General features: G+C 40.8%; 1 protein-coding gene across 1 annotated transcript in view; it reads left to right on the top strand.

Annotated features, from left to right (window-relative positions):
• doc2b (double C2-like domains, beta) overlaps positions 1-23,200 on the top strand; it is a 216,895-nt gene that overhangs the window by 136,893 nt on the left and 56,802 nt on the right. The window contains exon 10 of the mRNA XM_088907213.1: positions 1,295-1,483. Coding sequence (XP_088763339.1) covers positions 1,295-1,483 — 189 coding nt within the window. The remainder of the gene's footprint in view (positions 1-1,294; positions 1,484-23,200) is intronic.

Below are 23,200 nucleotides of genomic sequence, written 5' to 3'. Positions count from 1 at the left end.
TTTTACAGTATATCATGTTTATCTGAATTCTAGTGGGCTGTGAGTCTGTAAGCCTGAGCGGGCCTGTTTTTCATGGTTTCTGATGAGTCACATTCCTCACTGTGACTTTGGCAGTCTGGGCATTGTGTAAAGATCAACATTGTTTCTGACTTCTGAATCTCAGCTGTCACTGGGGTCCTGTGTTCTTGGTGTCTGTGACTGAAACTTTCGTATAAAAAACAAGAGATAGAAAAATCTGCTCACTAGACAAATACCCACCTCGGCCTCTGTAGTATTCCCCTCTGCATAATTCAAAGTATACATCCAAATTCTCCTACAGCCACATCAAATAAACTTTTCAATTAAAAACTGCTGCTCAGTTCCAGAATCAATACACTGAATTAATAAAGAAATCTTGGCTGTGGTTTTAGTATACTGATTTTTTTCCCCAAGTGGAACACCTGTTGCTGTTTCGCTTCAGTTTTAGACAAGACATTGTGGTAGACCGCTCAGAGTATCTTGTCATCTGAATTTTGTGTAATTTGTAGTCACACTGCATAGAGACGAAATAGCATTTGCCAGGTTCAGATGTGCTATGACTGACTGCCCTAGTTCATCGTCCCTTCACCGGCTTGGACACTCCTGAAGAAGGCAGATCCTCTGGCAGACAGATGGGGGAGAGACTAATAGTATAATTAAGCACCCGTGCCTGCGGTTCCTGTTTACTGCTCGGTTGCTAAGCAGTGACATCACCTGGTCCCCTCCTCCTTCACCCTAATCCCCACCCTCCCTCTCTCTCTCCCTCACTCACACACTCAGACACACTCCCGCTCACATACACACTCCCTGCCAGTGTCTGGAGTAGTGGGGAAGAGAGCTCTTGGAGCAGCCAGCACTGTGCGAGGCAGACAGCATGGTTCCAGTCATCAGGAGCAGAGCACAGTGTCTCTTGATGTAGCCCAATTCGGCTGGCTTGCGGGGGGGTGTCAGAGGAGCTATAGTGGCAGACGGAGTGAATTCAGGACTGGCCTTTTTTTTTTGCAGGGTGGGTGTACGAGAGAAGAAAAAAAAGACTTAAGTTTGGCCTGTCCAGCATTTCTATTTTTTTTATTTTTTTGAACCCCTTTTTTTTTTCGCGGTGGGTTTTGGGGTTGTGTGGCTGAAAGGGTCGCATGCATGACACTCCGCAAAGGTGAGAAGACCACCATTAGCATCCAGGAGCACATGGCCATCGACGTCTGTCCCGGCCCCATCCAGCCCATCAAACAGATCTCTGACTATTTTCCCCGCTTTCCGCGGGGTCTGCCGCCCACAGCGCCCCCCGCCCTGAGCCGCAGCGGCTCCCTGCGCTCCTCCACAAGCCAGCCCGCCGGGGGCCTGCCCTCGGACCCGTCCCGGGACGACGACGACTTGGACCGGGCGTTCGGGGCCGCCGCGGCGCCGCCGCCTGCCCCCAGGAAGGACGAGGAGCCCGACGTGGAAGGCTATGACTCGGACGACTCCAGTAAGTAGCCCCCTCCCCGTCCTGTGGTGTCGGTGCTCCGGTCTGTGTCAGAGGGGCAGCTCTGTAGCGTCGCGCTTTCTGTTTGTGCAGCAGCCCGTCTCCCCGCTGGTGCTGGCGCTCTGTAGTGGACGGGTCACGCACCCGCTCTCTGGGAGGGGGGCGAGGTCGCCTCGTCCCTCACCTGCCCGCCACTGCTCATTAGAAGGGTTTGAAACGTGGAATCGAAAGCACTCAGGCTGCGGTCTGTCATCCCCGCCAGCATCTGCTCGAAATCTCACAGGTGCTACTGCTGCTGAAAAGAGCTTGGCTCTGTTTGACTCCTCGCAGGGAATTTTCTTCCTGTCTGCTGTTAATGGTGGATAATTGCAAACAGCGAAGTCTAACTGGATGATCTAAATCCAATCCCAAATATTTTATAACGAGAAGGGTAATGAAAGCTTTAAGACAAGGTGATTGATAAAGAAAGCTACTGAACAAATAGATGACTGCTGTTCTTTTTAAATCAACTTAATTTCTTCAGGCATTTCCCTGGATTCCAGGACTGATGCTAAAGACAGCAGTGTCTTAGATGTACCTGCAAGAAGCAACAGTTCTTTTTCTCAGAGAAAAAGGAATCCACCTAAGTTTCTTCATTTTGAACATGAGAAACAGGCTGCAGGCAGTCAAGCTGTAGCCATTTCAACCATATACTGTATATTTTCCAGCCTCTGGCTTGACTCATGCACAACAATGTACATATCCTCATCAGCTCAGTTCATGTGCCTCCTTTCAGATCTCACTGCAAAAAACCAACTCGTGTCCAAACTATCTCAAGGTATTTTCGAGAATGTCCGTGATTAAAACTCCCTTGTTTTTCTCTGTAGAGGCGAACACAGACCGGTGATAAATGCACTTGGAATACAGCCCATTTGTTTGGAGGCTCCCCGACGTTAATTACAAAAGCCAGCAATCATTTTTGCCAGCCCAGGATCAGGGTTTGAGTTACGATGTGCGTTAGTAGTCTGAGCAGGCCCGTATTTCTAGGAGTCTGTGTCAATTTCTTACCCCTATCCGCCTTTAGGATTATAGAGCAAATTAAGTTTTAAATTTCATTGGTCTTAATAAACAAGAACAAATCATATTCATGCTCAATATTTAGAGCCTTTATTAGGCAGAAACAGATAGGCAAGAGCCCATTACCTTTCCTGGTAACAGAATCGGCAAGGTTCAGCCATCAATACTCAGGCCTTCTGCTCACAATTGAGCTCCACTGTCTCTCTATTTATACAAGGACTCCACATTATGCCATCTAATAAGGAGATAATCTGTTTTGTCAATCTGTGCTCCTGCAGAATGTTTTCTCACAATGTCGTGCCATTGCAGTGTAACAGCTCTGTACAGCGACTGATGACACCTCCGATTGTAGCCATTTGTCCACGATCCTTATGCTGAGTGTTAAAACTCAACAGAATAAGGTGTCAGAGGTTTTCTACTGAAAACCACCAGGGAGACACCCTGCATTTTCTGCTCCCGAGAAAAGCATCAGCCCATGTCACTGACTAGAATCAACCCTGACATTGGTATTTCTGATAGCCAGACCATTGATGAGGAAGGGCTCTCTTCACTACTTACATAATAAACAGGAAGGTTTGTGTCTGTATGTGTTATTATTTGTCTTCTTTATTTTGTATGAACTTGTCAAGTGCCCCGTGTGACTGTTTGAAGCCATGCTGGTTATTCCTCTTGTCTGGGAGGGTACTGGGTGAAGGCATGTTGGTGTTGTTCTGTGCTCTGATGCACTGTTCACAGGCACACATCCTATAGGACTTAACCATCTCCCTGCTATTTCCCTTCCATCAGCACTGGGGGGTGTCTGCATGGGCAGATACTTCTTTAATACTGTAGCCAATAATTATGACACTTGTCATCACAAACCCGCAGCGGAGAACCACTCAAATCCAGCATTAACAGTTGTAATAGTCTCTGTGTATCAGCTGAGAAATGAAGCAGTCAGACCAATTCTTAAAGATGTAAAGTACAGAGCTACAACCACAACAATGCAGCTAGGAAAAAAATGGAAGCAGGGAGAATGTAAGGAAGCAGATTTTTGCAGATTAATATCAACCATTTAAACCCCTGACTAAACAGTCATTAGTGTTGAATAAACAGATTCCACAGTTCTGTATGATAACCATGGTACTGTATGATAGAATGTGGCTTGTGGGCTCTGGAGAAGACTTGATTCTGGAGAAGCACTGGAGAAGACTTTTGGTGTACCCGTTTACTATGATGAACCATATCATTTTTCTCAAAGAGTAGTTGCTAAACTGAAGTGGTCTGCATTTTCTATTTCAGTCAATAGCAGCTTGAGGATTCCTAGATTCCTATTTACTGGTATAAGTTTGTAGGCAGTGGAGCCTCGGGTTGAAAGGTGTCTGGTGTTGAAAGTAGGTGTGAATGGTATTGTAGAGAGTTAGTCTCATATTTTATCTTATTTAAGTGAGTATTCTCCTTTTAACCCATGTTAAAACAATTGACAATCCCTGTTTCTCAACACATTATATACTGCTACATTTATGGATCACCAAAGCAGGAACAAAACAATTGATGTTGATTGTAAAGCTTGCGTGTGGCTGTTGTGACATAATATCTCCAATCGCAGGAATTAAACATTAAAGACTGAGGTTCACTTGGTGTATCTCCTGCCTCTTCCTTCAATAGTTGATGACAATATATAAAGAAGCATTAAGTTTCATTTATCATTATCTGGAGCATGAGGATCACACCCAAGAAACTACTGTACTGTAACTCTCAGTGCTCAGCTTCTACACATGGGTGGGATTGTCCACTGTCAGTGTCTTATAATATTTAAAATCCCTTATCAGTATGTCCGGATATCATCACCTGGGACCTTTTCCCAGTATAATTAATATCTCTTGATTATACTTGGTTTGTTGAGCCTTCTGATCAGCACTACATAAATCCATTTGTGTTGATAGATATGCATGTGTGCATATACACTGTATAGAGAGACAGACCTACACTTCTAACAAAACTTTAGTTGCCAGCATGGAAAGATCATTTCTATCTTTGCCTACAACTCCGATTGGAACGGTCACCAAGAGCGATCACAACACACTGTTTAATATCACCAACTGAAGCATGCCAAATGCAACATAATGGATGAGATTGTTTTTGGAAGTGGTGCAAAGAGGGATTGTTCCACTGGGAACAAAACAAAACTACATGCAGTAAGTCCAGGGCAATTACAAACGAGATTAGGCCAGTTAGCTGGTCAAAACACCACAACTGGAAGCAAATGTGATATAAGAGTAAGTTATGGACTACTTGGTAAGCAAGGGTCATAGAGGTCAAGGCTGAAAAGATTACAGTAGTCGGCTTGAAGATAAACATTGAGCAGCTCTGTGGTGAATTATGAGCCCTAATAAAAAGATGTTGTTACAAGCCAAAAATAAATAATTGTAATGTAAAAGAACAAATAATATAGACATTTCCTGCCAAAATGATTCTCATATCTTTTTGGCGGATATTAGCCAGAAAAACATGTATCTAATAATGCTTAGTTTAACATTACTGTAGATTTTAAAAGAAAAGTATTAATATTATCATTATGATTAGTGAAAGGCAACATGGTGAAACTTTCTTCTGGATTAATGGATTTTCAGAGACTGTTATACCTTTTTTTAAACCAAAATGACATTTCTTGATTGGAAAATAATCTTCTGCATCTGTAGGAATTCTCAAAGTTATTTTTTTACTTTTAATCATTAAGGTCCTCTGCAATCCAATTATGAGTTTGCTTAAAAATGTTTTAATTGAAACAAATCAAGATAAAGCAGTAATTATGATCAAATTCTTAGGAATGTGCAAAAGGCATACTAAAAGATGTATTTCTGACTTTTTTCTATCTTATTACTAAAGTATAGATTTAGAAGCACCAATAACATTTAAAGGGTTAAACAGTTAGTCAGAAAGAGCAGAACGTGGTGTTTAATACTGATACATTAAAATGTTTTAAAATGTTAACTGTACTACTGGTAGAACTATGAATATAATATACAATAAACACTAACACGGAGATAACCAAAATTATTTTAATAAGAGTGTGTGCTTAGATGTATGAAATGTGGTGGCTTCTCAATACTTTGCTGCACAGTGGGAGTGAGGGTGAATGATTTCACTGGGGGACAGTTTGAAGGTTCTGTGGAAGATGAGCTCAAACTGGGCTGACTGCTCCTCAGGGACAGAAAGCTAATAGAAAATGTTGCCCAGTGAGCCTAGATCCTTCCCTGTGCTAGCCCATGTTAGTTTGTCATTAAAATGTTGCAAAATGTGCATCACAGCATAATTGGAATAACATTTGTCTGCTCTGTTTTTGTCAAGCCAATTTTTAATTGCAAAATAAAATGGTATCACCTACTGAGCACCTCCACAGGGCTCACACAGCGCTTGGTGTTTGCCAAAAGTGGACTAATGAACCACACGCACACACTTGTTTCTTTGTTTTCATCTCTGTGGAGACACCTATCCTGTGTTTTGTTTAGTCTGTAAACGAAATTAAATTTGACATGTGGCGAAAGGCAGCCCAAACAAAAAGTTATGGGCATTTATATAGTACATGTTCCCAAACTGTTTGTCAAGAACTACTCGTCTATCTTTGGATGGTAAATTTCTTCAATTTTGTCTTTGCATTGACACATAAACATCCCCTCACACAACTGCATTCCTGCGCCCCTCCCTTTTGATAATAATATGTATGTGACATAATACCAAACAGAAAATGGAGCATGCACAAACCCAGCAGGACCTGGCAGCACAGCCTAATCCCGCAGTCAGCACCTGGCACAGGCGCTCATACAGAAGTATGATATTGACACAGGTGAGAAAGTCAAGATGATTTCACTCTTTGGCATTTTTATATACTATTTGCATATACAGTGTATTTCTGTGTTAAGCCATTGAGAGATATACTTTCATTATATATGTGTAAAGAAGTACAATGAATAGCATAAGCAGTTCCAGTAGTTTATTTCACTCTTTAGAAATGTTGTAGTAATAATACATGCATGTGAGGATGCATGCTATAATGCAGTGTGAGTCGGCAACTGTTTTATTAAAATATACAATTTATTTACAAACTGCTTTTCATAAATGCAGTAAAAACCTTAGAAAAAAGTATCCTTTTTATCTATTATACTGTATGTAACATTTTCCATATTCCATTATACATAAGAAACAAAGGAAGCCTGTTCTTGGGGAGAAATGTTCATCTACATTCCTCTGTGGGATGGCATCATGATCATAGGAGAAAAGATAACACACTCTGCTTTCCCTTTCCTCCAGCTAGCAACATCAGTCACATTCTGTTGTGGGACAGCTATGCCGTATTTATGTTTTTTCTAGCACCTGAAAGCATTTAATCTCTAATTTCAATTACCACCTTGGTACGGAAATTACAGAATACAGATGTTTGCTTACAACAGTTGCTTGCCTTAATGACCATTTGGTAGTGCTGATCAGCACTTAACACAATTTAAATGTGGGTTTTGTATTTTTAATTGGCAAAGAGTCACTAGCATGCTATAAGCTGCAGTAAGAGCAGCATAGTTTTATTTTGTGTTGTTTCTGAAAGATCCTTTTCCAAAATGAAACACTTTTTTCTAATTTAGTCTGCTTTGTGAAAAATGAAAAAAACACCTATGGTAAAAATGTTAGTATTGCATTTCAAAAGAAAATACATTTTTTTTAAAACCTGCTGGAAAATCAGCAAACCACTTTTTTAAGTATGCGGTGAAAGAATACTGTCTGCATTGATTTGTATTTATTCTTTTCTGCTTTTGCTTTTGAATATTCTGTGCAAAACTGCTCATTGTCTTCAAAATGACCAGCATGGTGTTTTCATGTTCCATTCCTTTAACACGGCTGTCACCTGCTGAGTCTGTGGTAGTAAACTTTCATCTGCTGATGTTGTATGTACTAACATTATTTTGCGCATCATGGTCATAGACCTGTTACTACAGCATTTTCTCTTTCATTTCCAAAGCTGGTGTTTATTGAAATATATCTATTTATTTAATAGATGTTAAATAAATTAGAGTGCTATGTTATATGTTCAAAACAATGCGCATTAAATTCCTAGACTTTTACAGAGGCATGGTGCACTCTTCAAATGTCCAGGTTCTATTCTGACTCTTGCTGTCCTAATGTCCTTGTCCTTTTTTCACTTATTGTTTTATTGACCTGGTCATCCTTGATCCTATACAGTAGATCCACAATCTAGCAGGTTTTAAAGGACCTCTTATTAAAATCTCTGATTTAGATTAGATGGGCAACAATTTATTGCTTTAGCTAGTCATTTGGATGCTCATTGAATATGAAAATCCTTTGAAAAACACCTTCAAGCCTTCAAAAACTGACTAAGTTAGGTGCCAAGTTCATGAAAAAAAACATATTTCAGGTCGATCATTATTGTTTATCTAGTATATGTCCTCCCTTTTGATTTGAAACTCTAGAATATTTATTAATTCATTCACTGTACAGTATAGTGAAACTGTTATGGTAATCCAGGAATACAATACATGATAATAGTTGTCTTGATCACCTTAAAACACAGTTTATTCAGTTTGTATTCAGAATAATGAAGGACTGCTAGATGGAAATTTATTCCAGACTGCTGTTTTATTTGTAGGCTTTGCTTGGACAACTTTAGTTGCCTTCTGAGTTCAATTTCTTCCTCTGTGTTCTGATGCATGTCCAGACAGAGTGGTGCTCAGCATGTTGAGTCATTACCGCTCTCGTTCTGTTCTGTCCCTCTTCTGCGGCCCTCTTCCTTGTCATCAGGCCATATGATCACTGACGCTCAAACACAAGAAGACATTTTCACTTACATCAAAGTTTCAGAGAAAGCGACTTTCATTTTACCTGTCTCCTGCATTGTAATTCTGCCCAAAGGATTCAGCAGTAAACAGTTCTGTCACTTTGTCTCCAAAGATGTCTTCATATTAGACTTTTGGAGCCTTGGATATCAGTTTTCATAAAGCCGTCTGAATCAAAAATCTCATCAAAGGCAAAAAAAGTGAGTTCAGCTTTGGATACCCACATCTTCAGTGCTGAAAAGGTAAACATACAGAATTCTAAAGGATAGACAGCTTGATTCAGCCTTATAGATTCATGCAGTCTGTATAAGCTGAAGTCACAAGAGTTGCTTTTCAGAACCTTGGACAGCTCTAACACTATGCGTTTCATTAATTGTTCCTTATGGAGCAACTACCTAACTTTTTCATTTTTTACCACTAAACTTGCTAAGTGAAGTTTGAAGCAGAATAAGGCCTTTTAATAAAATAAATCTTATTGTGTTAAGATGTGACTTGTGGTGTTAACCAACATACGTAAGCTCATTTACTGTAACCTAATAGTCCCAAAGAACTGAAGCCCTTGGTAAGTTTTAAATTAGATCTGAAAAAAGTGCCATTTATTTTACAGCAGTGAATGCCTATATAAAATCTACAGATCTGCAGCTCAAAAAGAGGTAAAAGAAATGTTCCTTTCAACAGATAAATTAATTATATGCAATATAATAATATTTTGTTTCCTGATTTCTCAGAAATGTGTTTTGCATCCAAGCAGCCATATTTTACATGCAGAGAGCTGTACAAAAACATGCAAACAGTACATTAAGGATTAACATAACATTACATAAAAGACATCAACCCATCCATAGTCATTACACCCCACTCCTGCAGGAATCCCCATACTGTAAATGATCAGAACCTGTACGTTCCCTTCCTCACAATCACCATGAGCCCCTATAATTGCACACAATATCCCTTCATTTTTTCACATGCCCATGTTTCATGGAATGAAAATATGAATATAGAAACCAAGATTGAAACAATACACAACAAAATGCCGTAGATCATTTCAGATCAAATCTACTGCTATGCAAGATCTTGTCATTTCTGGCACGCTTTTGATATGCAGCACTGTCTTGTTTCTTACATTGTCAGTCGATAAGTGACCCCTATGCACTGTACACTGCACAAAATAAATCATCCACTGTTTTGTTTTTTTTCCTTACGACACCAAATGTTTCAAAACAAATCACAACAACAAAGATGAAAGGACTGCTTGCGATTCTCTGAAGCTTTTCAATTTATTGTCCCCCAGCTTTGGCTGCACAAGCATTAGGCATGATAGCATTTTCTTTCTTTGAATAAATGCTTAACCGCAACTGTAAATTGCTTTGCATGTGCTTATAAACCCTTACTGTGTGTTGTGGCCCCCAAAATAAACTAGAACAATGTCTTCGCTTAGTGGAAGTTTATTTCCTGATGTTAGTTTATGAATTCAGCCACAGAGACTGTTGTGGCTCCTTGCAGAGATTTATGCAACTGGGCAGTCTGGGCCCTTCACAGACATTATCACATCATAAGACAATAGGGAAAATGAGATTTGTTATAACAAGAATGTCTGGCGAATCTGCACTGGTTCTCTCTCACTCACCCTGTCATATCAGTCTGCAATGACTATTTTCTCTCTGCTAGCCTGTGTTTTCTTTTTTCCTCTATTTTCAAGTGTACAGTTCCTAGTTGTTTCCCCTCTTGTACTACAATTGCCAGTTGCCAGTCATCCCAGATCATTGTTGCAGTCTCACTAGGCCCTGGGAGAACAGTTGTCAGGCTGATTGCTTCTCTCTGCAGTGTCATTCTGAGCGTAGTTAGGCACCAGGTGTCACACAGAGCATGTGTTCAGCTCCAGGTGATGTCTCCTAGGTGTGTGACCTGTGTGAACAAGCGCACCACTACTCTGCTGCCTGCAGATCACACTCAACAATGCCTAGCTAGAGTTGCACTTCATTTGCAAATACTTGGTCTATTGAAGGACTGAAGGCTCCAGCCTAAAGTCCACAAGCAGCACAGACAGGATTCAAATCCTGACCTTCAGGTAGTGGATTTTACCAAATAGACCACTTGATTCTTTCAGGGCCCTGATCTCATCCAGGCCCTGAAAGGGCCTCTTATCGTTTCCACACTTCGTCTTTTTCATCTTCATGCTCAGTGCTTGATTTGAAAGAAGAGAATATACATACACATATTTTTCAAAGCAATTGGAATTACACCACACCTGTCAAATGAAGTCATGGGGTTGTGATTCAATTTTCCAGCACCAAACCATTAGAAAACTTGCTTCAGGCAAGTTGATTGAATAACTGTATGCCATTTTAGTGAGAAAGACAGACTGAAAAAATACTCATTTGTTTTTTGCTTACTTTTCCTTTATAATTAGTATATTTCCAAGTGTATTGAAAAAAGAAGCTGAAACAAGTTTTTCACAGAGCAATAACTTTGATGCAAAACGGCAATGCTAACCCCTGTGCAGCCGTGCCTCCCCTCCTCTGACATGTCTGTGATAATATGAATGTTTTTTTTACTTTCGATCAATACATTTCATTTTAAAATCGAACCTACAATCAGTAGTGATAAATATTATAACTCTATGGCTATCGAAAAGACATACAAGATGAGAATGCACAAAACAAGATGAGAAAAGCACAATAAAGGGTTACATAAAGGGTTTCATATGGTTACATCTGCCATGAGGAGATAAGTGCTGAAATACTAATTTCCTTCCTAATAGCTCAGTTTCTACACCTGGACAGAAGGAATTCAGACTCAAGAGGGCTGTGGATTACATGAAGTGGTACATTACACTGGCCAACTGCAGTGCATACAAACTCGTTTTAAATGTGGCAATCTTTTAAATTACTGGCACCCAAGCCGAGCTTTTTGAAGTGTACTGAAAAGCAGCTATTTTGAGAATCAAGTTATTCCCCCTCCCCTCCCCAGAACTGGTGAGAACATTTCTTACCATTAAGATTTGTGTGGGCCATCTCTGCTCAGCTATTTCCGTAGCCTGTACAGTATTGCTGGGATCGCTGTGAATGTGAGGGAGGCAGTTGAATGTGCACGTTCCGTTGAAGAGCGATAAAGATAACACATGTTCAGTGTTGTGTAAAGGTGGGTTTGCCAATCAAAATATTATTACACATTTATGCTGCCAATTTCATGCTTGTTTTTCTTCTTGAAATTCTTCTCTAACTGCTTGCACAGGAACTGGCCAAAATATTAGGAATTCCAACTTAGTTGATGCTGAATAACAAGCAGCAAGAATGGTTTGAACATTCTGAAACACTTACAGGCTGATTTCATCACATTCTTCCAGCATAATTTTTTTCAGTTCTGCTTGTAATGTGATATTTTGGTACTGAAGAGTAACTGACTACCAGATTTCAGAAGGATTAAGAGCTTGGAACTTGATTTGGTTAAAGAATTGCTTTGGTCAGTAAAGATGATGGAAGTGTGGCTTAAACTTCTCATGTTACTCCTGTTATTGTCTGCCTCTGAGAAGAAACTGTTCACTGGCCAGGGGGTGTCTATTATTTTGGACACAGACTGTAGCAAAAGCTGACGTTCTGTGCTTTCACATCTAAACAGATGCAGTGTGTCCCCTGCTTTACCCTGCTCTTCTACCAGTGAATCTCCACAGACCAACTACGCAAAGACAACCTGCTTAAAGAATAGTAAAATTATGGGATTATTATATTAGGAACAAACTACTCAGCTATGCTTCTGAAGCTGGCATTCTGGGATCCTTCATGAACTGACTAGAACAGAATCCTATCAATTTGCCACTCACTGTCAAATGACCAGGATGAGTCAAATTCCTTTCTCTTTTTTGCAACAGTTTTTATCAAAGAATAGTTAAGATGTTAGTCTTTTACCTCTTGTTTCCAAAGTGACATTACCTCCAGGGGTGTCCAGTTAGTTGGTGTCCAGTGTTGCTCGATTAGTTCTACCTGTTTAACATTAAGAATTTTATTAATTAGAAATCATCTTCCCAGTCGTCCATCCCAGATGATCTTTCCTCTCTTATAACCCAGAAGGGAAGACGGAAATCTAACTGCTTGCACATGAACTGGCCAAAACTAATTCCTGTCTGTCTGAGAAACCTAACGATCTGATGATGAAAGGATGAGAGGGAGAGCACAGCATGGGCCTCTGGCTGTGCAGGACCTGCCTTGGTGAGCTCTCATAGAGCCAGTGTTTGATTACTGCTCGCTGCGATGGCTGGGGACGTGTTCAGAAAGCACCCAGACTGCCAACTGCTTGCTGCAGCAGCAGCTCTCAGCTATCGCTGAGGCTAAAAGACCTCGAATAGTTTTAAAACACAGGCGTATTTCTGACACGGTGAAACACCGCCCTTGCCATGAATGGAGCTCTCCCTGCTGTGGTTGGGATTCAATTCTGGGGGCTCAGGGGCTCTGAGCACACACAGTGCCACTCCCTACACAGAGGGCAATGCCATCGTCCCGCCAAAAGACCAGATCCTCCGCCACAGCGCCAGGTCCACTGTCTGGACTTCAGAAGGGGGTGACTAAATGATTTCAGCCTGAGAAGTCCAGGTCATGGCACCAGTGTGACAAGAGCCGCTTCGCCTGCTGTTGCCATTCCTGTTCCGTGATGTGAATGACAGGGTTGTCAAGTTTTCTCGTGAAGGAGCTGTAGACTCCTCGTGCTGCTGCTGGCTTTAAACAGGGGGAAATGAACAAGGATCCTTTCTTTTCAATCTGACAAAAGCTGCCTAAGTAACGCTGTGGCAACTTTGCCAAGTAAAAGTGTCAGTTTTGCACAGAAACATTGTAGCAATGCAAATCTCTCATCCCCAAATGTTAGTGTTAAAGCTCTCTTTGCAGTGTTTGTTGTCGCTGTGTTCAGCTGTCAGCTTTAAATTTTGTAACATTGTGATGTGCTGATAATCTGTCTCAAAAGTCCTCAGGTAGTGTCTTCTATGAACACACTAAGCAGCCGACATAAATATCTAGTCTACTGACAAAAATCTAAGTGTTTGTATTGTTGCTAGGATAGTGTGACATAAACAAAGTCCAGCTTTTACATTCTGTTTAGTACCGTACTCCATTGTTCCAGCAAGCCTTTGGAAGTGTTCTTGCCTGACTCTATTTGTATTAGCTGAGAGACGGGTTTTTGTAATTAAGATTTTATTATGGAATTTTTTTTCTTCACATCAGAATATCTTGAATATCTTTGCAAAACTAATAGAAATATAATCTGTGGCTCATTTAAAGTCACTGAAAGTTATAAATTAATACTGAGAATTAGCCCCAAAGAACATGAGTTGAATAAAATAGGTCCAAAACCAAACTATTCAAGATGTCAAATTTGATCAATATACTGAATATTGAGTTTTGTTCATGTTGGACAACAATAAAAAGGAAAACATATTGGTTCTGTTTGCATTTTTGCATCTCATTTGTGCATCTTGTGTTAGTGTGTGTTGGCATAAGAGACATTCAGAGCTCACTCTGACAGCAGAACCCACATTTCCCTGCTGGCTTAGCGGCTGAATAAGGCTAATACTATTATGAGGAAGCCAGGATTTGGACCAGATGTGTAAATTAAACACGGGGAAAGAAAAGGTCTGCCTCCCGTAAGAGCACTGTGCTGGGCAGGGTGAGGGGACCCAGCCACTGACACAGGGGAGAGCTAATGAAAAATATTTATTTTTTTACGTAGATGCTTGTAAACAGTTCACTCAGACGCAAACAGTTGAAGTCAGCAATTCTTAACAAGGTACCTGTGCCTCTGTTGCTGTCAATCTACTCACAGTTACAGTCATCTTGGGAAAATGGTACCCTCATCCCTGCTCATGTTAATCACTGTCGATTCCTGCATGCTGCTTATTCATCAGGGCTTCAGCTCTGTCTCCTTGCCACAGATCCACTGCCTTACCTCAATATTAGAGGACATTATGTTTCCTTGACAGTGACTCACACTGTGTAAACTTTGGGAATGGCCATGTAAATGGTTATTGGCCCTATGATTCCTGAGACCTGTAAAGAAGTAATAATAATTCCTGGCTTTTCTAAAAGACTTTTCATCCCAAACGATCATAAAACACTTAACATAGAGGAGGGGAAGAAATCTGCTGCTGACATTTCTCCACCCCACTGCATAGGACATCAGGTGGAGACATGAGAAATTGCTTCACCACCTGAAATGAGAGGGAACTTTAGGAATCCAGACTGTACAAGTCCAGCATCTCAGTTAGCCATTAACAACCCTACTTTTTCATAGTGTCAGGGGATCTTCAATGAGCAAACAGCCATGACCTCAGTTTAACGTCTCTTCCAGCAGGCCAGGTCTTCCTGTCAGTGGGCCGTGCCATTGAAAAGAAAGATAATGTCATGCCAAGGGACGTGACTCTGGTGCATCACTAAAGCCAAAAGCAGACCTGGCTAATTTGCTATTTCAGCCTGCCTCAAGAGCTGCAGCACTGAGCATGTTTGTGATGTTCTACAATACTGCCTCACATGCAGTTCACTGCTAACCCACATCTCGTGCAGTGCTCTGCCAGCTGCTGTCGTCTGACTTGTCCCATATCCCCACTGACATCTAGTGTAATTGGTGCTGCAAAGTGCCGCAAGTGCAGTTGCTACTGGAAGTGGACTAATTTGCTGTTAGAAGCGTTCTTCAATAATTTGTATGGAAGTTCATATTGCTGCATATTCCAGTAATGTATGCAAACATAACTGTTCAGTTCTGGGATTGCAGAGTGCAGCTGAGTGCTTAGGACTGCACACCCTTGCAAACATTTCTCCAAATTCTTGATTCTTATTAGAAAACTGAATAATCATGTAATGGAACCTATAAGGCTGAACCTGTTAAATATTCATAAGCTTTTTTGATGCTATTGCTGTGGATGGTGAATTCTGTTTTATTTACTTTCAATCAGTATTTTCACAGTGGTTTCTGTGCTGTTTGCAAGCTGTGGTCTTTGAGTAAATATGATAGGATCTTGGACAGTAAATAAGAACAGCTTTCTTCTTTCGTTCCAAAGGACAAGGTTTGTGTGCAAGGGAAGAAGTGAGCTATTTGTGTTATTAAGAGCAGCTTAGCTTTGGGAAGAGGCGGTTACGTTGTTTAGCCCCGTATTACTGTGACAGGGTGGTGCTCTTTTTTCTTTCAAAGGCTTTTTCCTTGTAATAATTGCTTAAATTTACTCATACAACACAGTGTGTTTTATATCTCAGATTTATTTTGTGTAAAAAGTTACTTTAAGTGTGTCCTGAACCATGTTCTAAAATTGCTGTAAAGCAATGGTAATTATTTACAGTAGGTGTTACAGTCTGAAGGATTTTTCAAACACTTTTTCAAACAGATATCAGTGAATTGTGATATGAACACACTCTGCCAAATCTCTAATAATGTGGAAAACATGAAGGTTTCTCAGTAATTGGAACTAGACAGAAAAGTTCCAATTCCTTTGCAATATGATGAAAAGAATGTAACACCAGACTTTTCTTCAGGTCATTAATGAGAGGGTGTCTTTCATCTGTGGGCTAAAGCAGACCTTGGACTGTCTTATGGTCTCAGAAAACCTAAAGCTCTAGGCTTATGCAGAGGCACGACTGAGTTTAGGAAAGAGTACAGAAATGTTGTGGACAATATTGATTTATATGATAATAAGAAACTACCAGTCTGTGACTAAATCACAGTGTGTGGGGGTGTAAGATGAGGGGCAAATGTTTTCATGACAGCATGTTTCCAGTTGTTTTTACGATAATTAAGAATCATAACTACAAAGGTAAAAACATTCTACTTTATGTCCCACAAGCACATAAGTATTATTTGCCCGCATAATTCACAGCATGACTGTGCTGAGCTGTGAGCATTTTTTCTTGCCACTGTATTACAGTAGAAAGAATGAGTTTCAGATTCCATTACCAGATCTAATGAGAAAAAGCGAGTACATGGGAAAGGACAGGGGAGGCCCGGGGTAGAGATTTCTTTCCCAGTCCTGGTATTGTCCTTCTAAATGAATCAAATAGTAAGACTCCCCTTCAAATCAGTTCCCTTATCTTCCCCTTCTGTTGCCTGTCTGTTGATCAAGAGCCTGTTCCTTCAGTGGTGTATCTTGGTCAGAAGCTGTCAGCTTAACCTCCCTGCCTGACAGCTCGTGCCGAAACCCTTCTCCCTGCAGAAGCCAGATAAACTGCGACTGTCAGGCTCTTAGAGGACAAGGCATTACCGGATTCCCCAGACAGACACGTCCAGCTTTGCACTTATGTTATTAGGTCTGCATTTCTTGGCCTGGCAGACTTCCTCGAGAGTGAGCGAGTGTCTGTTGATTGATTTTTGCAAGTAAAATAAGGATGATTGTCTAGTTTGGCTGCTCCGATGTGCCAAATTAGAAAAGAAATTAGAGGTGTTTGTTTCTTTCACTTTTTTATCCTTTTATCCATTTCACGTTAATCCTCACTGTAAGCCTTTGAGTCTCTCCCTGAGGGCTGACCTGTAGCCACTGGGAAACCAATCTTCCAGCACGTCTTTTTTGGTTCCTGTTTTGCATGGGCCAAACTTTGGATTCCTCTGCCAAACTCTGGCAGTCCCACTAAAACCACCGAGAGTTGTTTATTCTGTCGCTTCTATATCCAGATCAATAAAGGAAAAGTAATGAATAAAGGGGTAAAAGATGAAACAACCGTTGTCTTCCTGAGAGATAAAAAAGTAAAGGCAATCGAAGTTCACACTGAGCTGTATGGCCCACGTTACAAGCAAGCATGTGAGTCATGTCACTGGCCCACTGCAATGGGGATATTGAAGTGTTAGTCAAAACAAGCCGAGTGCCGCCAGAGTAGGGCGACGGGGCTGCAGTGATGTCAGTCAGGTGCTGTGGAGCTCCTAACAAGTGGATCAGGTAACCCGCAGGTCAGGGCAGCTTGTGCATGGGTCTGATTCTTTCCCGAGCAGGTAATGGAGTGTTCGCTGGGGAATTCCAGAAGGGCATAGAATAACTTGATAGGTGGTTGTATATTTAAATAGAAACGAACAACTAAATCAGCAGTTCAGTGGACGCTTAGGAGACTTCTACCCGTGAATTGTACACCGTATTGTAAATGGTGGTTCATATACTTACATGAGAGGTTTTATGTCCCCCTGTCACCTGACTGTGCCAAAACAGTAGATTGTAGACTTCAAGTCACAGAGCTCGCTTGGCTCCACAGCTGCTCTTATTTTCGCCCTGATGTCCTGGATACCTTGACATCCCTGTGGCAGCCCGCACCGTCTCAATGTGGGCAAGGGTTTGAGGTTCTGTTCCTACCCCCTGGAGGAACCCCCTTCCCTTCAAGCAACTTGTTTCTGACGACACACTTTTTTTTTAAAACCAAGGGAAAGAGAAAATATTAATCTCGTTGTGAAGTCTAAAAACTGAGAAATGAACAGGTAACATCTTTTACCTGTAAAATAAATGTATTGCAAATTTCTCAAAGAAGACTTGCAAAGCTGTAGGACATCAAACATGCCTGAATTTGGGATCATCTGTAATGGCTTACAAAAAATACCACAAAGGCAAAACTACTTAAAACTGGATTTCTTTTCAAATGTCTGAAGCAATTCAAAGTATCTTAAATGATACTTTTTAATCCACCTTTTTCTTGTTTCGTCGTAAAAGAATAAGAAGTACTTCTCAGAGGCTGTAGTGAACATTTTTAGCTGCTTAAACGGAAGCGCCTCACTCTGTGGGTTGGTGTACGCTCTAGTTTTGGGTGAACCAGTCTGACCCAGAGACAGAGCTGCGACTGCTGGGTCTGGGCATCAAGTGACTTGTTCTGTGACAGAGACCTGCTGCTCAGCGCCGTCGTGCAGCAGCTCCATACCAAGCAAAGCAGCTAATCCTGTCAGTTCTCCAGCTGTCCTTTCTCTGTGATTTCTGATTTCCTTGGCACAAAATCCATGAGTGGATTATCTAGAGGCTGTAACACTAATAAGAACAGGGAATAAAAGCTCCCTGGATGTACTTTAATTAGGCTTCCTGCATACACTGACAGGAAAGGTCCAGACACTCCTTTCTATACAGCAGAGAAGCCCAGAATTAGCCCTCTCACCTTGTCAGACAGGCCTCATTTCCCATCCTCTGTTTCTGTTAGGATGTTTAAAAGGGTCAAAGCTGAGCTTCAGTATCTTACAGACAGAAACAACCAGCGTTCTCACAGGGACAGCAGCTCTTCCGGCTGTGGGACATAGAGGCTGCAAGATGAGCAGTTAGGGGTTGTGTGCTTACTGTCATTCATGTTGCCTAATGCAGTCAAAAACCTCACAGCCCAAAATTAAAACTGAGTGTGAAAATATATTCAGACCACTCATTTGACTCTTATCTAACTGGAATGTCAAACCTGAGCTGTACTGAAGACCTTCTTAGTGGCACATCTAAGGCACTAAACATATCATTGCAATTTTGTACATGAGGCTGAAGCTTGCAAATCCCGTAATGGATCAAAATGCTCTAAGCCTTGCCTGCTTCCCTGTGTTACGTTTCATGCAGAGTATTCTGAGGCTTTTCAGCAGATTCATGGACAGCTGAAGCTTGTCCTCCAGCTTTTGTTTAAAAACTAACAAAGCAAATTTAATAGAAAACCCTGAAAAATATTAGAGGAGACCTGGACGTGTTCATTGGTACCCCTTGAAATTATTACAAAATTAAAATATTTTCTTACAAACCAAAATAAACAAGATATAAATCTAAAGAAATCATTGCCCTTTAATGGTTGTCAATATGGTTGTTACAAACAGCATAGAAATCCAGAAGAGTCATTTATATTCCCCTGCGTTTGCAGACATACTGTATGGTTTTGTTTAGCCCATCAGGTGAAATTTATTATAGAAGCTTCTGTGTTTGAAACAAAATGAACTGTCCCTGTTCCATAACTGGAATGCACGAGAGCCATTCATTTCCAGACAGTTGAAAAGTAATTTTTCAAAGCATCCAGGCCTTGGTTGTCCTGTGAAGTGTTCGCTGCTTGGGTGTGGCTCTGCTAGATTGAGCCTGCCCTCCCTGCTGGCTCACTTTCACCACGACCTTCCAGAAAGTGCCCGCTTTCAATCAGCAGGGTCCGTTTTACTAATGGGGGGCGCTCACTGCTCTTAGATCATTTACACTTTAAAAAGTATCATTTACACCTTTTCACAGAAGGTGACGAGCTTGAAGCATACAACGAAGGCCCCTGTCCACCCCACCCCCCCAAAAAACTTACACTTGGCCAAAGAGCTGACAAACCAGGCTGGGTGAAAAGGGTGAGAAGCGCTGATGTTGAAAGCGTGGAGATGAAACGGGTCTGTGGCAGAGACGCACAGAGAGGGGGGGCAGTTTGGAAAGGTCACACGAGTATTGGTCCTTTGTGAATCAACCATCAATACTATCTAACTTATTATTTATTATGACTAAACAATTGACATTTTGGCGGGCGCTTGTGAAAGAAATCTAGTGGCATGAATGTTTTGTTGTTGTTTTTTTTTGCCAACAGATGGCATAACAATTTGCCTAATTCCCTAATTGTCTTTTACATTTTGTGTGGTTGGCTCCATTTCAGAATATCTGAAGAAGCGGGAAGATACCATCAGACCCTCTGAAAGTGCACCTGCTGTTGCTGTGAAGCACCTTCCAGCATTTTTCAGCTTCGCAAACTAATCCCTGTGTTTGTTAAATCCTGGTTTTTCCCACTTAGAAAGACCCCTCTAGTGCCTGACTGTTTGACTCCCAGAATCCTTCCCTCTTGAGAGGGGTTACAGTCCTAATGGGATATTGAAGACCTTAAATCTCAGCCCCTCTTGGCTTCCGTTTCTCTGAATAATCAATCTGCTCCATGTAGATGAGCTAAATCCTGCTTTTGCTCTGTGATTTAAACACAGCTACTGTGTCCCATTTCACAAATTCCCAGACACAGGCTATACCCTGAAAAATAACAATAATCTCCATTGGAAATTACCCTTTTCATATTACAAAATTGTAAATTCATTCCAAACATTGGCAATAGGTCATATTGCACCACTGGCATTTACCAAAACATGTCATCTGTAGCATTATTTGTAGTTTTAGCAGTTTTTCTCTGAAAGTGCAAAATAAATTAATGCAGAAAATGCCAAATACATGTAACCTGTATTTATTGATTTTTTTTCTTTAAAGATTTTTCCTTACCTTTTGTGACAGAGCATTAGAATTTTTTTACTTCATTCAATTTTTCTATTTCTCTACCTATTTCTGAAGGTCCCATTTCTTGTGTTTATGACAGGTAGTGATAGCACGCTCTTTGAGGGTGAGACTGAACACAGTTACAAGAGCTGTCATACTGACAATTGCATGGCCCAGCCAGACTTGCGAGAAGAATTAGGTCAAGTGAGTTAAATACCACATAAATGGCACACCTTGCTCGAAGCACCTGCATAAATACTCTGAATGCAGCATCTTGTGCAGTCAGTCAGCTGTTAAGAGACCTGACCCATCCTGACATTCCTTTATTCAACACTCTGGGGCCCCCGCCCTTAACAATACCCTGTGGCAAGTCCCCAGGGGCCACAGAAACAGTGAGGCAATGGAAAGGTCATAGATCTGGACCCCCAATTAGCAGAACATCACGTTTGACACCTCCCATGACTTCCAGATTTGTCCTTTAAACCAAGCTCCTTCAGCACAATTAATATTTGAATAAAGATTAAATGCTTTCGTGCTGTTGGCCATCATACCACGCTTCAGTTCTATTTGAGGTGTCCAGCAAAACAATTCTGTGGACCCTCGTTCTGCTCAGACAAGTGATCAGAATGTCCAGAAGGAGTCACTCCTTCAGGAAGAGCCAGGGATCTGTTCTGGTACCTAGACCACACTTTTTTTAAATTGACCTCAAGGTAAATTTCTCAGTTCTCAGTAGAATTGTGGTGATTTGTGAAAGGTTAGCCCTGATGTGGTTAGCTGCAGCCCAGCACTGTAAACATGCTTGTGGGCCACTCTCAACTCATGTCACTGGCCTGATCTGCAGGCTAGGTATACAGAGAGGGATCTCCTTTTTCGTTGCCTTGCATTCCTCTGTCCTCTCACTTTCTGACTGCACAACAGGCTTGTGGATTCTTTCTGAGTGTCATATACAGTACCTTGACCTTATGGCCTGGCTGCCTTCCTTAAGCCAAGTAGCTTTCACCCAGGAAAGCCTGTAGTCATTTTTTATCATGTAAATATCAGAACATTACTAACGATGCATAAAGTATTTGGCGTGTCCTAAACCATAATGGTCTATGAAGAGAAAATCCACTTTTTCTGTATAGGGTTATTTTGACATGTATTTGTACGGATGGTGTACAGATGTCCAATAGTTTACAGATATGATATGCACTTGATTGGACTCTTATAGATACATGTCTGCTGTGTTTTTTGCATGCATACTTAAGAAATATATATATTTACAGTATATATTAGTGTTTACTTAGTATTATTCAGGTCTATGTTCCACTCAGTTGTGAGGTGATTATTAAGTACATGCTGGTGCCTTCAGATTTAATTTATCACTTTCCTCAGGTAAGAGGCTGCCTCGCCATTAACATTTGTATAAAAGGCTGTTCACCTTTCTGTCTGTTTTTTTCCAGCATTGCCTTTTTCAGACACATTCTAACTTTGCTGCCCAGCTGGAAACCTGTGTTGTGCAACGCGAGTTTAAAATAGACAACTCTCAGAGTGGCATCCGATGTAGAAAATGACAGACCTGGTTCCCTGATTGTACATGGTGATTGCATGTACCGGAATAATTGATGTTTCGTACGAAACGAGGCGCAAAGCCTTCGACTTCACAGGAATACCTGCAGGGCTACTGAGCCACTTGTCTGTGGTTTCAATCTGTGAAGGCATCAGGATGTAATATCTCTGGTTAGGAGTTGCACTCTACAGTGTTATCTTCTCTACAAATTGCTCCTTTCACAAACATGAAATAACCTCTGGCTGCAAGATGATTGACAGCATTAGATTTTTAAGTTGTGTGCAAATTAGCATGCCTTAAGATCTGTGATTTACTGAGCTTTGCACACAGAATAATTTAGTTTTTACAGTAATTTACTGGATTTACATTTTCAAACACTACATGAAAGTAATTCAAAGCTGCATAACAGCAGCTGTGTCTAAAAAGTACCATTTGTACCGCTCTTTGGTGTAACCTCTGTAGTATAAATTACCCCTTGGCCTTTTTGACAAGATGTTTTTTTTTATTCTGAAACAACGTGCTACAGGTTTTCTCAAAGTTTTAATTATTCATCTTTAGCAAGTGTCTAAAAAGTCTAATGTATTTTACAGCTTTGTGCCAGTGTTTCCTTTTTCTGTTTTTTATAATTGCTTCCGGTGCTCGTCAATGCAGTCTAAAGTTCAGAGATCTGCCTGATTGGAAGTCTTTCTAAGGCTTTCAGTAGTGGAGATTTGATAATGTTCACCAAAAAAATCAGAAAGACAAATTTAATGAGATGGTAAAATAAAATGTGCACTGTTGCATGCTGTAGAATGCAATTCTAGGTTGAAATACAAATTCTATAATACCAGCCAGCTCATTAGTAAAATCTTTTTTATTATATACATTATATTAAGCTCATACAAAGCATTCCAGTCAAAGCAGTGCCTTCTTCTTGTATTGCTTTATTTTTAATACATTGCTCCCTCTGTAAATCACAGATAATGACATCCACTGGAAGTGGATGAATGGCTTGCAAGCTTTTTTGAAAGATAGCCTCATTAGAAAAATGCCAAAGATTAGGGGAAATAAAAGCTATCTGGTCTAGTCAGAACCAGATCTTTACTATATACTGGTGCTCAAAAGAAACGCAACACATAGGTCTA

Source organism: Atractosteus spatula, chromosome 27, assembly GCF_055471065.1.
Source record: "Atractosteus spatula isolate fAtrSpa1 chromosome 27, fAtrSpa1.hap1, whole genome shotgun sequence".
In the NCBI taxonomy this organism is placed as follows: Eukaryota; Metazoa; Chordata; class Actinopteri; order Semionotiformes; family Lepisosteidae; genus Atractosteus; species Atractosteus spatula.
Note: the sequence above shows the minus strand (reverse complement) of the source record. Positions and strands in the feature narration are given on the sequence as shown.